Genomic DNA, 15,721 nt, shown 5'->3' on the forward strand with positions numbered 1-15,721 from the left:
AATATTCATATTATGGTCTAATGCTTACAGCAGAAATTTTAAGTTACAGTAGCCCTCGGTGGTGCACATGGTTAAGTGCTTGACTACTAACCTAAATGCTGGTGGTTAGAACCCACCAGAGGCACCTCAGAATGCAGGCCTGGCAGTCTGCTTCCAAAAGGTCACAGCCATGAAATCACTATGAAGCAGTTCTGCTCTGCACACATGGGCTCACCTGAGTCAGAACTGACGCAAAGGCAACTGACTACTACAGCTAGCCATTTTAGTTCATTCAAATCTGTCCCATAAACATTAAAATTTTTTGTCATTTGTTCTTTTACACCCAGATTTTTATAATTTACAAAGATTTATTTTTATTGCTGTGATTGAGAGCCAGTATGTTATAGATTTAATATAGATTAAATTTTGAACTTTGATACCTTATTGCCTCTTTTTAGTGTCTTAATCCATTTGAAATTTTGGATGAAGCAATACGCTTTAGTTGAAAAGTCTCCCAAATTAAAAATTAGTTAACCATTCTTAAAATACTCAGAGCAAATAATTATCCAATGAGTGTAGTATAATTCCTGAGATGCTTTTTGAAAACTATTATCTCTTTTGAAAAGATTATATGATCCTAACACCCATCCTGAGTAAAGAATTAGCACTAACTTTGCTTTTGAAAAAGCACTAAACTTTTTTGGTATCCTTAAAATGTACCACTGTGCTTATTTTTTTTCATTGATATTATGTAGGGTTGCATGCCTAAATGATGGGGTGAAATTCATCATTGGAGTTGAATTTGCATTTAGGCCCTTACATTTTAAAGAGTGCTTATGTTTCTGTAACCCAGGAACCCCACCAAGACTGAGGTGATGGATTTTGTAGGTAGCTGCAGGATGTTTATTATTACTTACTTCTAAAAATAACAGCCATATAATTAGAGTCCCCCGTCACATCAATGACTTATTTCCCTGTGGTAGTGATCAGTAGAAATTCCTCTTGAGGATAATATGTTCCTAAAAATATAATTAATACATTTACATTAAAATATGTAATTGATATATTGGAAATTTAATCATGCTTGATAAAAAGTAAAAGTGATTAAGTTTTTAACAGATTTTGAAAAAAAAGTAAATGTAGTGGTAAAAAGTACAGATAAAAATCTTTCATTTCCTTCAAATAGTCAATGTGAAGAAAAATGTGCTCTCATGTCAGAGTGATGGGTTGTTCGTTACCCCAATATAGAAAAAAATAATAATATGGCATAGAATCTTTTAAAATCCCTTGCTTTTTCTCTTTCCTGGAATATCAAAGGCCATGAGTGGGAATCAACTCTACAGCAACTGGCCTGAACTGGTCATTTACAAAACCGTACAGAAAGAGATAGCTGACAGAAAAGGAAGATTGCTTTAGTTGGAGAAGTATTTCCATGTGCATGCACATCTCTCTTCTGCTGTGGTATACACTGCTTATTATTGGCATTACCAAATGCGAGGAGCATCTGTGCTTGGTGTTAACCCAATGCCAGGAAATATCCTACAGCTGGATACATTCCTAGGCATTAGATTTAAAATCCTTCATATTTTGTCATGACAAGCTATCATTTCAACACATTTGGAAACATTATACATAATTACATAGTACATCTCTTTTAACACAATAGTTTGGAAAATCAGCTATATAGGAGTGATAATTGTGCCTCAGCAGCAGCATTAAATTCAGGTTATACTCTACGAGCATATGAAGTTTTTACCACGTCTACTCTCTAAGTAAGAAACAGCTCTGATTGAAATGAATCGTGTCAGTCAGGATCATGGTATTAGATATGGCAGAATTTGCCAGTAAGCCATGTTATCACATTGCTTTGAATCTGTTATCTTAAATCATATAAATTTTAGATCAAACATGAAGTTGTATAAATAGCTCAGTTCTGGACATATTAACATATGAATTCCTTTTGATTTTCAAAGGCAAATGACATAATTGTTAAAAAAAAAATCCTTTGGAAAGATAGGTTGAAAGATATTCTATAAATTGGGATTTGTTTTTACACCTGATGTGAAATTCAAGAGGTGCAGAATTAAAACTGACATTTAAATACTTTAGCCTGAACTACTTTTGTACAACGGATTATTAAATAAAATGTGAATCCCTTCTGTAGGATTATTTTTAAAATATTATTGTCTTACACTTATTTCTGTACATACAGATTTAGGTTGTAACATTAATTTATTTAAACTACTTTAGTAAGATGATTATTTATATATATTTTTAGAAAGAGTTCCTTGAGATTCATTAAAACTCCTCCGATATGGAGCATGGATGACTTTTCAACAAGTTTGACCAATATTTTGTTTTCATCCCTTTATCACTCATCAGTTTAAAGTTAAATTACTTGATGAGAAACTTAAATACTCAAGTGTTTAGTTATATGTTCTTTTATGTTATGTAAGAAGTTGTATTACTTTTCAGTACCTAAGAGAAGACAATCAATCATATATTATTAATATTTTTAAATAATATAATTATATAACCTATTTATTATAATTATAACACATATACAAAAATAATCATATATAATTATATAGTAAGGTATTCACTGCCTGATCTAGCAATACGATAGTCAAGTAGAAAGAAGAATAGATTAACTGCTTTGACAGCTTTGATCTCTTAATTCTGGATTCCTAAAGTCTTAGGAAATAAATGCCAAAGACAAATTTAAAAATGCATTTAAATATATGATACAGTATATACTGAAATTTTAATAGAAATCCCATTTTTTTTTACTTTTGATACTGAGTTTATAGTTTACATCTGAAAATGTTTAATGAAATCATAATAGAAAGTCCAATCTTTGACTCTGTTGCCTTTGGCATAGTCTCTTAGTTTTGATATCGGCCCCCTTTTCTGAAGAGAGATATTTTTTGAAGCAATTTCAAAGACAGTATGATATCTTAGAATAGAGAATGTAGTTAAACTGCACAGTTTTAGAAAGAATCAAGAAGTATAGACAGACGGAAGCAGTCCATACCCTGGGTAGAGTAGAAGGTGAATAAAATAGGAAATAATGAAAAGTAAAGAAAGAGAAACCGATGCACTAGAAATCAAATGAATAATACAATTTTAAGATGTTATGTATGTGTAAACAATTAATGAATTTTCCATCCAAGCATTTAATTTTTACATTTAATTTATAACTCAGTCTTCATAAACCATGTCTTACCATTCAAAAGATGTAGGATTCTTATGTTGGCAATCATGTAGTATGTTAGTGTTTAGAAAGGCTATAAAGTGTCATTTATGGAGTATTTTATTTTACACATCTACTTTTACAAAGGTGCACTTCTGTTTCATGTGGGCGAAGTAGTTATTAACCTCACCATGCATGTCTCTTTCTTTTCCACGCCCTGATGATGGAGCTCACACTTTCTTGTTTTTAATCTTTAGTATAACATACATAAAGATCAGTACAGAAGCTGTGATAACGTCTCTGCCAAATCATCAGATAGTGATGTCAGTGATGTGTCCGCCATTTCCCGAACCAGCAGTGCCTCACGCCTCAGCAGCACAAGCTTTATGTCAGAGCAATCTGAGCGCCCCAGGGGTAGAATCAGGTGAGTTGCAATACTGTTTATATAAACTGGATCCTTATCCTTGGTATAAAAAAAATACAACTAGGTTCCTGAGTATTCTTTCTAGAATACAGTTTAGGTCAAGTAGTAGAAACATTTCATTAAAATAACTGCAAGTAGGGTAGGTTAAGCGTTTATTAACTATTATGTAGTATCATCACCAAGTCACTGGGTAGATGCTCCATGGGAGAAAGAGGTGGCAGTTTGCTTCTGTAGAGATTTACAGCTTTGGAAACCCTATGGGGTCACTATGAGTTGGAATTGACTCAATGGCAGTGTGTTTGGTTTTTTGGGTACGTAGTATCATCAGTACACTGTTTGGTACTGTCTACTCTCAGATATGAGCCCCAGTGGTACAGTGGTTAAGAGCTCGGCTGCTAAACAAAAGGTTGGTGGTTTGAATCTACCAGCTGCTCCTTGGAAACCTATGGGGCAGTTCTACTCTGTCCTATAGGGTTGCTGTGAGTCAGAATCAACTCAACAGCAACGGGTTGGTTTGTTTTTTATTTGGTTACTGTCAGATAGAACTTATAGCCATGGTCATAATTTTAGAGATTATTCAGAGTTACATTTGAAGGAGTTTCTTATATTATGTATGATTAAACCCATAGAGCAGGCTTTAGTCCAGGGTTAGAAAGCTATTTCTGTAAAGGGCCAGAAATAAATATTTCAGGCTTTGCGGGCCATATACTCTTTGTCACAACTGCTCAACTCTGCCATTGTAGCATGTGAAAGCTGTACAAACAAATGAGCATAGTTATATTTCAATAAAACTTTATTTACAAAAATAGTCAGCAGGCCATGTTTGCCCCATGGGCTGTAGTTTGCTTGCCTCTTCTTTTGTCCCATAACAATTGGTCTGCTTTCAGAATAGGATTTGGTGGATGTGACATCAAAATACACATCTCTAGTTTACACACTTCTGGTATCAAGTCCCTGGGTAGTGTAAACGGTTAACACTCTAGACTGCTAACCAGAAGGTTAGAGGTTTGAATCCACCCAGAGGCATCTGAGAAGAAAGGCCTCATGATCTACTTCTAAAAAACCAGCTATTGAAAATTCTGCAGGTCACAGTTTTGCTTTGACACACATGTGATTGCTATGAATTGGAATAGAGTTGCCGGCAACTGTTTTGTTGTTGTTGTTGTTGTTGTTGTTGTTTACATTATGTGAGTTGTGTGGCAGTGGGTTTGGTTTGGTGGTTTGAGTAGTAAGAAATTTGTATGAACTTTGCTTAAATCACCAATAGTGTTCTCACTTCTTTCCACAATAAATACTCTACTAAAAGAGAAAGGACCTCAGAAATAACAAGTCCTATCTTAAGTAAATCAAACCCATTATTGACAAAGCATATTTTGTATTTGTTCTTTAGCCAGATTCCAGAAATAAAAGTTTCATTGAAGAAGTTTTGGGATTGAGGAGAGACCCAGTGTATATAAATGTTCAAAATAGAAGCAATTAACTTTCTAATACTCTGAAAGTCTGATATTCTCACAGATTTTGATGATGTACACTAAATCATCAAATCATTCTATGACACAAGAAATGTTTTATTATACATTGCTTTGAATGAACTTTATTCTGGAAGTCAATAAAATGATTTAGAAGACATTATTGCATTTGCTAAAGACATGTTTAATCCCTTAAAAGCCAACAAAGTACCCAATATTCTCACGAAGGACAGTAGAGACAAAACATATGGCATGAGCTTATCCTTATTATAGACACTTAAAATACCATGTATGGTTTTGATTTCTTCTATCCAAGTATATTATGAACTGAGAAAATGTCTAGATAAGCAACATCTGAAATGAACAGTGGACTGCATACCCTTCTGTATAATTTATAGACCAGTGTTTCCAAACTCTGGTTGCTACATTTTCCTGTTAATCCACATTAGTGTATTTAAGGTTTGGAGAAGTTTTCTATTGAAACAACTTGTTTAACTTTGTTTCATCCAGTATGTATTAAGCTTATTTTATTCTGGAATGCTTTTTTCATAGGGACATCTGTTAATATTTTGCAGAGTTCTTGAGTGCATTTTGGGAAGATCAGTTTTAGGTGATCAGCCTTATGCCTAAAAGATAAAAAGCTATAAAACTAGCTTTTAAAAGCCTACTAGAGACAAATAAAATTACACACTTATAAGATGTGTGTGGTTGAAAAATATAAGTACATTTGGATAATCACTCTCAAAAATATCATTTTCAAAGGATGTTAGGGATTCTTGGGCCATATCCTGATTTTTCTTTGTTTTAGATAATGATTATGCAACGCATGTCTTGTCCATTCAGGGCTGCTGCTAGCTAAATCATATGGCACTTCTGTGTGAACTTAAAAAGGGACATCCTTTCCTCTAGATGCATTCATCCATGGCAGGCTGCCCAGCTTGAAGTAGCTTAACTGTTTTTCTTATGGATTAACTGAATAGTTCATTCAAAATGATCTAAAACATGTTTCATGTTTTCAAAGTTTACGTATACAGGGGAGCTGTAGTTGAAAAAGAAAATAAACTCTAACATTTATATCAGGGTAAATAACCTTTTGTAAATATAATGAATTAAAATTATTCTCAAAAACTGTCATGGATTAAAAACTATTCACAAATTTAGGATGATTCTTACAATATAAAATCAATGTCTAATCCTTTAAAACAATAAATATTGAGAAAGATTTGAGGTTAACTAGTTTTTCACTTTTGCTTTGCATTTGCCATAAAATTTTAATTTAGTTTTAGCTTAAATATTCTTCAAAGGATGTTTTCTGATGCAAGTACAGTATATACTAGTAGAAGTGGCATATTTGATAATAAAAAATACATATCTACTAGAATCCAGAAAGAATGTGTTGGATTTCTGACTTCTCTGTTTAATTTTTTATCTAAAAAAAGTGCTCATCCCAAAAAGAAGCTGAATTTCCATGGTATAGCTCTGAACTTTTTTTTTTTTTTTTTTTTTAATCTTTATCGTGTATTGATTTCTTTCCAGGCAGGCAAATTTCAGATGTTTTATACAAAATCAAGCTTTAAAAGCAAAAGCCAGCATAATCCTGTAATTGTTCTCAGATGTTACACAATTTTAGAAGCTTTGTCAAACCCAATAATTTTCCAACAGCAATTCAGTTTGTAACATGTTCTCCTAGCTCTACCACAGTTGGGTTTCTATAACCCTTTGCCATTGAGTCGATTCCGACTCATAGCGACCCTATAGGACAGAACTGCCCCATAGGGTTTCCAAGGCTATAAATCTTTAAGAAAGCACACTGCCATATCTTTCTCCCGTGGAGCAGCTAGCTGATGAGTTCGAACCTCTGACCTTTCAGTTAGCAGCCGAGCACTTAACCACTGCGCCACCAGGGCTCCTTGGATTTCTGTAGGTAAGTGGATTTTGATAAACAAATCTGAAGAGCATATTTGATGTGAATGGTTTTTGGTCTCTTTTATCATTCCCCTCTAAAGAATATTTTCAAAAGCAATCATCCTTGCTTTCTTCGTTCCTAATTTGAAAGATAGATAATGAAAGTTTCTTTTAAAGAGAAGTTATCTTTTGTAAATAAACAGTTAACCTTACAACTATAGACTTACTAACATTTGAGTTTCAATGTCAGTAGTCATAATAATGGAAATCCTAAAGGAAATGTATTATATTTATTTGAGGATTTCAAAACATTATAGGTTAAATTATTTGGTATTTTAAATTGTGATGGAGGGTAACACATAGGTTAATATGTTCTGGAAAATAAATCTTGATATTACAGTTATGTTTGAAAAATATTACAGAAAATAATTTCAAACACCCCTTTTTCCACAGCTTCAAGCCTGTTGGTTCTAGTTTGATCCCCTGCTCAGAATTTGCATTGCTAACAAGTTCCCAGGCAATGCTAATGCTGCTGGTTAGGGACCAATTCTGAGAACCACTAGTGGAGCAGTGGTTCTCAAAATTTATCATACATAAGAATCACCTGGGGATGTTGTTAAACTATAGATTCTGATTCAGTATATCTGGGGTGGGAATGCAAATTCTCAGCAGAGGTTCAAACTGGAATGAACCGGTTTGAAGCCTTGCATATTTCACAATAGTTCTTCAGTTCAGTAAAGGAATACAGGACAAGATTAAAAAATAGTCTTTGAATTTTTGTGATAGCATATGACAAGTTCTTAATTGCAAAATCATTTGCTAAATTAATAGTTCAGAATAAACAAATGAAACTTTCATTTTATATGCTCACTAATTATTATACCCACTGACATCAAGTGTAATCAAGAGTGATTTCTTTCTTTTTCTTTTTTCTTTTCCTTCCTTTCTTACTTCCTTTTGCCTTCTTTCTTTCCCTCCTTCCTTCCCTCCTTCCTTCCCTCCTTTCCTTCTTCCCTCTTTCCTCCTTCCCTTCCTTCTCATCTTTTTTAGCTGTCCACACTTAATTTTGCATGCCTACATGTTGTAACTATTGAAAAATCAAAGTCTATTGGTAGAAAAAGAAAAACGTCACAGAAATCAGAGGACAAGGGAGAGGATGAATACAAGCACAGTGAAAGATATTGGATATTGAAGATCTGATAAAGATGGTATTTTAGTGCTCTTCCAGTGTCTCTTTTCATAGCATCTTAGTTTTAATAGCCCAAGGTTGCTTTGTCATTGCCAGTATTATTTTCTGTGAATAGATTAAAGCTGCAAAGAAATGGAATGACTGTGCCCTTTAAAATGATTCTAATGGTGAAAATATGAATAAATTACTATACCATACTTATTAATGTAACATATGACTGAGTCATTTCACCATACACCTAACTTATTATACCATGCCATATTCGTAACAATCAAAATACCATTTGACCTATAAATGTAAGGAAATCCAGCAGTCTTGCCAATGGCCAGTTAGAGAGTTCTTGGTACAGGTGAATAACTTTTCCTGGTTACGTTAATTCTTGCAAACCATTTAAGACTGCTGGTTTGAAGTGAGGCAGCTCTGGGACAATTTAGAACAGTTGCAGCAAGTCTTGTTTTTAACTTTGCACTCTGCGAGTTCATTTTAAGTTTACTAACATGCATTTAGTTTACACCCAGGAAAGGTTAGTAGCATATTAGATAAATCCTTACTATATAATAAACAGTGATAATGGTTAGTTATAATAAATAAAGTTTTCAAAATTTAATAGGGACCAGGAATAGCTTATCGAGATGTGATTGATTGTGGAAATCATCAGTTGTAATTAGGTCTTAGGGACTACTTCTGCCTGTCCGGAGGAAGAATAACTATGCTCACTACTCACTGAATTTAAAAAGTAGATTGCAACATTTCATTATTTGTAAAAATCTACTTTCCCATAGTTTACTTTCTTCTGTTGGAATTGAACAGATTATTTTTAACATTTAAAGTATTTTTAAAAAGAGCATATTCAATTGAAATCGTAGGTAATGATTATCACATAATCACTTTTAAAAAAATCGCATTCATTGCCTTTTGTTAAATATTATTTTTCCTCGGTGTCTAGCCCAGTCATTTTTTTAACTTTTTTTTTAGTTGTACTTTAAGTAAAAGTTTACAATTCAAGTTAGTCTCTCATACAAAAATTTATACACACATTGTTATGTGACTCTAATTGCTCTCTCTATACTGTGACAGCACATTCCCCCCTTCCACCCCTGATTTCCCATGTCCATTCAACCAGCTCCTGACCCTCTCTGCCTTCTCATCTCACCTCTGGACAGGAGCTGCCCATTTAGTCTCATGTATCTACTTGAGTTAAGAAGCACACTCTTCACCAGTATCATTTTATGTCCCATAGTCCAGTCTAATCTTTGTCTGAAGAGTTAGCCTCAGGAATGGTTTTAGTGCTGGGTTGACAGAGAGTCTGGGGGCCATGCTTTCTGGGGTTCCTCCAGTCTCAGTCAGACCATTGTCTGGTCTTTTTACTAGAATTTGAGTTCTGCACCCCACGTTTCTCCTGCTCCAACAGGGACTCTGTGTTGTGTTCCCTGTCAGTAGCCCAGTCAGTTTTAACAGAAAAGATATATCTACAACAGATAAGATATATCTATTCAACAGAAATAGAGTGGCCAGAATATTTAATCATCATGGCTTGCCATTGTGAATGTTTGTAGTTTCTAACTTCTTAATTTAACAAAACCTGACATTTTGCAGCCTCTGCTATGCCAGGAAAACAAGCAAGTAAACGTGAGTTTTCTACTACCTATCACAAAATACTGAAAGAAAAAAAGCATGAGGTTTGGAAACTTCTAAATAATTGAATATATTGTCAATGTTAAAATATCTGCCCACTTATGGGAGATATTTACATGATATCATCCATAAAGATCTTACTATCTTACTAAATTTGTAGTTTACATTAATCTGATGAATAAAGGTTATTTTTCATGAGGCATTTAATATTGAATTAATGTATCATTTTTCTTTTTGTATAAATTAGAAAAATGTTTTAGAGTATATTTGGAAGATGATACAAAACTTTTATTCAAGAGAAAATAAAAATCCTGAATGTTCAGAAAGAAACAATATCAGTAACTTTGCTTTTAATACACTTTAGTCAACTTATGATATCATCTAAATTATATCTTGATTGTGTACATTATAAATGACTATAATTTTCCAATTTGACGTGATTTAAAACAAATTATAATTTTTTTTTTTTTTGCCCTTTTAATCTTGTATGATTGATTGTTCTAAGGAGCACGCTCTTCTTGGGTGTTATTGTTTATTTTATGGGCCTATCTATAGTTTGGCTGAAAGGTGGTCTCCAGGAATGCCTTCAGTTCCAGGTCAGAAGGTTGTCTTAGAGCCATATTCTCGAGGGTTCCTTCAGTCTTTGTCAGACCAGTAAGACTGGCCTTTTTTGTGAATTTGATTTTTTGATCTACAGTCTTTCTCCTGCTTTGTCCTGGACTGTCTGTTGTGATCCCAGCTAGAGTGGTTGGTACTGGTAGCCAGGTACTATCTAGTTCTTCTGGTCTCGTGGTCGTGTAAGTTGCGGTTCATGTGGTCCGTTAGTCATTTGGACTAATTGCTCCCTTGAGTCTTTAGTTTTCTTCACTGTCCTTTGCTCCAGATGGTAAAAGACCAATAGTTGTATCTTAGAAGGTCATTCGCAAGTTTTTAAGACCCCAGACGCTACTCACCAAAGTAGGATGCAGAGCTTTGTCTTCATGAACTACATTGTGCCAACTGATGTAGATGTCCCCCAAGTCTTTGGTCCTTCACCTTCGAGCCTAGGAACTTGGTCCTGCGAGGTGTTTGGTTATGTCTAAGAAGTTGCCCTAACTTTGGCCCTTTTGTCCTCTATTGTCTATATTAATATATAAGCAGCTTGTACAGTTTTGTATGTAGAAACATCTACCACCAAACCTATATCTGCAAGTGGGTGTGTTCACTTACACCCTCCCACACCTATTGGCATACCTATCTACCTATGTATCCATTCATAAGTTATTGTTCGTTAATAGTATTGTTGCAGGATTGTCTGTGCTATAGTAATTACCATTGTTGCCCTTTGTCCTGTGTTCCTCTCAGTGTCCTCCCTTGCCTTGGTCATGTTGTGCTGACTTTCCCCATACTGTGCCTTGCCTTTCCCTTCACCAATCTTAACACCTGTCTTCTATCTATTTGGTAATTTTCCCTCCTTACCCTTCCCATCCCTGGTAACCATCAAAAAAAATTTTTTTTCTGTGTGTAAATCTCTTCCTGTTTCTTCAGAATAGTGGTCTCATACAATATTTGTAGTTTTGTGATTGACTTATTTCACTCAGCATAATGTCCACCAAATTCATCTGTGTTATGAGATATTTCATGGATTTGTCATTATTCTTTATTGTTGCATAGTATTCCATTGTGTATGTGTAACACAGTTTGTTAATCCATTCATCTGTTGATGGACACTTAGGTTGTTTCCATCTTTTTGCTAATGTGAATAATGCTGCAATGAATATAGGTGTGCATATGTCTATTCATATCACGGCTCTTATTTCTTTAGGGTATATACCTAGGAGTGGGATTGCTGAGTCATATGGTATTTCTATTTCAGGCTTTCTAAGGATTCACCATACCGTTTTCTGTAGTAGTTGTATCATTTTACATTCCCACCAGCAGTGTATGACAGTTCCAATCTCCCTGCAACCTTTCCAACGTGTTTTTTTCTGTTATTTTTATTAGTGCCAGTAATGTTGGAGTAAGATAGTATTTCATTGTAGTTTTGATTTGCATCTCTCTAATGGCTAATGGGAGCCCTGTTGGCACAGTGGTTAAGCGTTTGGCTGCTAACCAAAAGGTCAGCAGTTTGAATCCACCAGCTGCTCCTTGGAAACCCTGTGGGGCAATTCTACTCTGTCCTATGGGGTTGCTATGAGTCCAAATCATTTCAATGGCAATGGGTAGGTTAATGGCTACTGATCAAAACAAGCATTTCTTCATTTGTTTGTTAGCCACCTAAATGTCTTCCTTTGCCCATTTTTTAATTGAATTGTTTGTCTTTTGGTTGTTGAAGTGTTGACATTTTCTATAAATTTTAAGATTAAACCCTTGTCACATATGTCATAGCCAAATTTTTTTTTCCCAATCTGTAGGTTCTCTTTTAACTCTTTTGATGAAGTCTTTTGATAAGTGTTAAGTGTTTAATTTTTAGGAGGTCCCATTTATCTAGTTCATCTTTTGCTGTTTGTGCATTTTCAGTTATATTTGGTATTCTCTTTATGCCATATATTAGGGCCCTTGCGGTTCTATTCTGTCCTATAGAGTCACTGTGAGCCAGAACTGACTCAACAGCACCTAACAACAGGAAGTGTGGTCCCTATTTTTTTCTTCCATAATCTTTATAGTTTTAGGTTTTATCTTTAGGTCTTTGATCCATTTTGAGTTAGTTTTTGTGTGTGGTGTGAGGTATGGGTCCTTTTTCATTTTTTTTACAAATGGACATCCAGTTTTGCCAGCACCATTTCTTAAAGAGACTGTTTTCTCCCCCATTTAATGGATTTTGGCCCTTTGTCAAAGATTAGCTCTCCATAGGTGGATAGGTTTATGCCTGGGTTCTCAATTCTATTCCATTGGTCTATGTGTCTGTTGTTGTACCCAGTACCAGGCTGTTTTCACTACCATGGCTATATATAGCAGGTTCTGAGATTCAGGTAGTGTGAGGTTCCTACTTTGTTCTTCAATAATGCTGTGCTTAACTGGAGCCTCTTTCTGTTCCATATAAGCTTGGTGGTTAGTTTTTCCATCTTGTTAAAGAATGCTTTTAGAATTTAGATCGACGTTGCATTATATCTGTAGATTGCTTTGGGTAGTATTGACATTTTCATGATATTGAGTCTTCCTATCCATGAGCATGGTATGTTTTTCCATTTATCTAGGTCTCTTATGGTTTCTTACAGTAGTGTTTTGTAGTTTTCTTTGTATAGGTCTTTTACCCCCCTGGTAAAGAAATTAAAAATTAGTTTAATATTCTGTTGTTAAATACAATTAGAACATAATTTTCCCTGCTTAATTATTTTCCCCACAATATATAAGAAATTAACCTATGTACTGCTAACAGCACATCTTCAGCATAACATGTTAGTATTTTATACATCTTTTAAGCAATAAAATACCCTTTAGGTAAATATTCATATATCTGCAGCAATTATTCTGTTATTTGGAATGAATACAATATCCTTTCACTATGAACTAATGCTTCCCAAACTTCAGCTATTTCATGTGTCACTTTAGTGATTTTTGCCATAGCTACGTAATAACATATATAGATTATATTTTATGTGTACCAAATATTCTGAAAGGTGGTTTACATGCAATATTATGATTTCTATAACAGACCTGTAGTGTAATTGTTAATGATCTTATTTTACAAATAAAGACTAAAGTGAAGCAACTTGTTAAATTCACATGGCCAGTAAGTGGTGGAGCCAGAAATGAAAGCCTGCTAGCCAGCTCCAAGTCTCTTTCCTCTATTTAACCTAAACTTGTTTTGCAATTTACACTGCAGTATTTAAGATATACATGCAGTATAAATAATAATCAACACTGAGGTGCCTCCTACCAAGCTTAAATTAAAATATTACCAATATAGCTGAATACCTTTGACCACCACTGAATCCTACCTCCGTCCCTCTAGAACCATATTTGCTCAAGTAAGTCTCTATCCTGAATCTGAGTATTATCATTTCCACACCTTACTTTATATGAATTGTACACGTACAGACACACACACGCACATATTCCTAAGAAGTTTTAAAGTATAGATTTTTTCATATTTAGGTATTTATTGCCTCTACAGTTGGTTGTTACATATTCTATGGAGGTAGGAATTGAATTTTATTATTTTGCAAATGGTAGCTGCTTTCACCGGCACTATTTCCCCCTGCCAGTCCCCCACTGATCTGCAATGCCAGCTGTGACATTGTGAGGTCTTCACAAATTCTAAATATATTTTTGACCTATGCTTCATAGGTCTGATGTTTATTCCTATACCAATACCACACTATTGTAATTAATATAGCATATTAGTGTAACTCATAATAAATACTATAGTAGGGCAAATCTCCTGATCTCATTCTTCTTTTTTATCAGGAGTGTCTTGACAACTTTGTTCTTTTTTCAATACATGTTAATTTTAGAATAAGTGCATTAAATTATACAAAAGAAATCCTTGGTTTGGAACTATATTAAATATGTAACTTGATTTGGGTGGAAATTTAAATCTTTAGGATATTGAGTCTTCCAGTATTGTGTATCTGTCTATTAATTTAGGTTTTCTTTAATATCATTTCATAAAGTTTTAAAATTTTCTTTATGAAGTATATTTATGCACATCTATCAAAAACAAACATTTTGTACATATAGCTATACATACCATATTTTTTATGTTATCATGACTGGTATCTTTATTCTTTACATTTCTGTATATTGCTCTTTTATAGGAATGCAATTTAGTTTTTTCTATTATTTTCTAATTTTATCATTTAAGTCTAACTTTTTTTTCTTGTAATACTGTTCTATCTGTACCCAACGCATTTTGGTATGCAGTATTTTCATTTTTGTATGATTTTAAGTGTATTTAAATTTCTATCATGTTTTTATTTTCTCTTTGACGTATTATTTAAAGTATGCCTTTAAGTTTCCAAAAGTATAAAGTATTCTTTGATAACTTTTTGTTAATTTTTTTCCTAATTTAATTGCCTTAATGGCATTGTGGTCAAGAAATGTGTTTTGTATGGTACTGTTTATTTGAAGTTTGATTTATGGCCTAGTTTGTGGTCATTTTTGTAAATTTTACACATGTGCTTGAGAAGAATGTATATCTCTAAATATTAAGTATAGAGTTCTTTATATATCCATTATATGAAACTTCTATTGCTTTATTAATTTTTTGCCTGTTTGATTTGGAAATTACTTTGCTCAGTTAAAATCTCTCCCACCACAGTGGGGATTTGTTAACCTCTATTATTTCTGCCCATTTTTGCTTTATAATCAAGTACAAGTTTATAATTCTTTGATCTTCTTGGTGACTTAATCATTTTATCATTATGTAGTGAATCTCTTTATCCCTAATCATTTTTTTGGCATTAAAGTCTATTTTGTCTTATATGGGAACACAAACTTTCTTCTGATTAGTGTTCAGTCTAACTGTTCACATCCATTTACTTTCAGCCTTTCTGTGATCATAACTGTTAATTGTATCTCTGGTAAGCAGCATGTAGCTGGGTTTAGATTTTCTTCCATCCTGACAATCTCTGTCTTTTAATTGCCTGGCTAATTCATTTGCATTTATTGTTATTTCTAATATACTTGGAATTATTTCTACTATATTATTTTATGCTTTCTATTTTTCTTATTATTGTATTTTTTCCTCTTTCCTGATTGGTTTTTAACTGATTTTTTTTATTTCCCCCCTCCCTTATTATGGAAATTATACTCTCTATTTCTATTATTTTAGTGCCTGATTTTGCATTTCACACATACATACATTTTGTTAAATGGTATATCTACAGTTAATAATTAGCTCCACTACCTCATAGGGAAAAAAAATTACTTGTACACTTTAGTTCTGCTACCTTCTCAACTCCATGTTTTTTGTCCAGTGATTTAATTATATACGGATTTCTTTT

At 33.7% G+C, this 15,721-nt stretch overlaps 1 protein-coding gene across 50 annotated transcripts in view; it reads left to right on the forward strand.

The window, feature by feature from the left end:
* Positions 1-15,721, forward strand: part of RIMS1 (regulating synaptic membrane exocytosis 1) — a 504,415-nt gene that overhangs the window by 397,385 nt on the left and 91,309 nt on the right. For 32 of the 50 annotated variants that reach the window (XM_004381365.1, XM_004381366.1, XM_023735893.1 and 29 more), the window contains one exon: positions 3,430-3,596. The exons of the other annotated variants lie outside the window; for them this stretch is intronic. In XM_004381365.1, the coding sequence (XP_004381422.1) occupies positions 3,430-3,596 (167 nt within the window). The remainder of the gene's footprint in view (positions 1-3,429; positions 3,597-15,721) is intronic. 50 annotated transcript variants of the gene reach the window in all.

Source organism: Trichechus manatus, unplaced genomic scaffold (genome assembly GCF_000243295.1).
Source record: "Trichechus manatus latirostris isolate Lorelei unplaced genomic scaffold, TriManLat1.0 scaffold00083, whole genome shotgun sequence".
Lineage (NCBI taxonomy): Eukaryota > Metazoa > Chordata > Mammalia > Sirenia > Trichechidae > Trichechus > Trichechus manatus.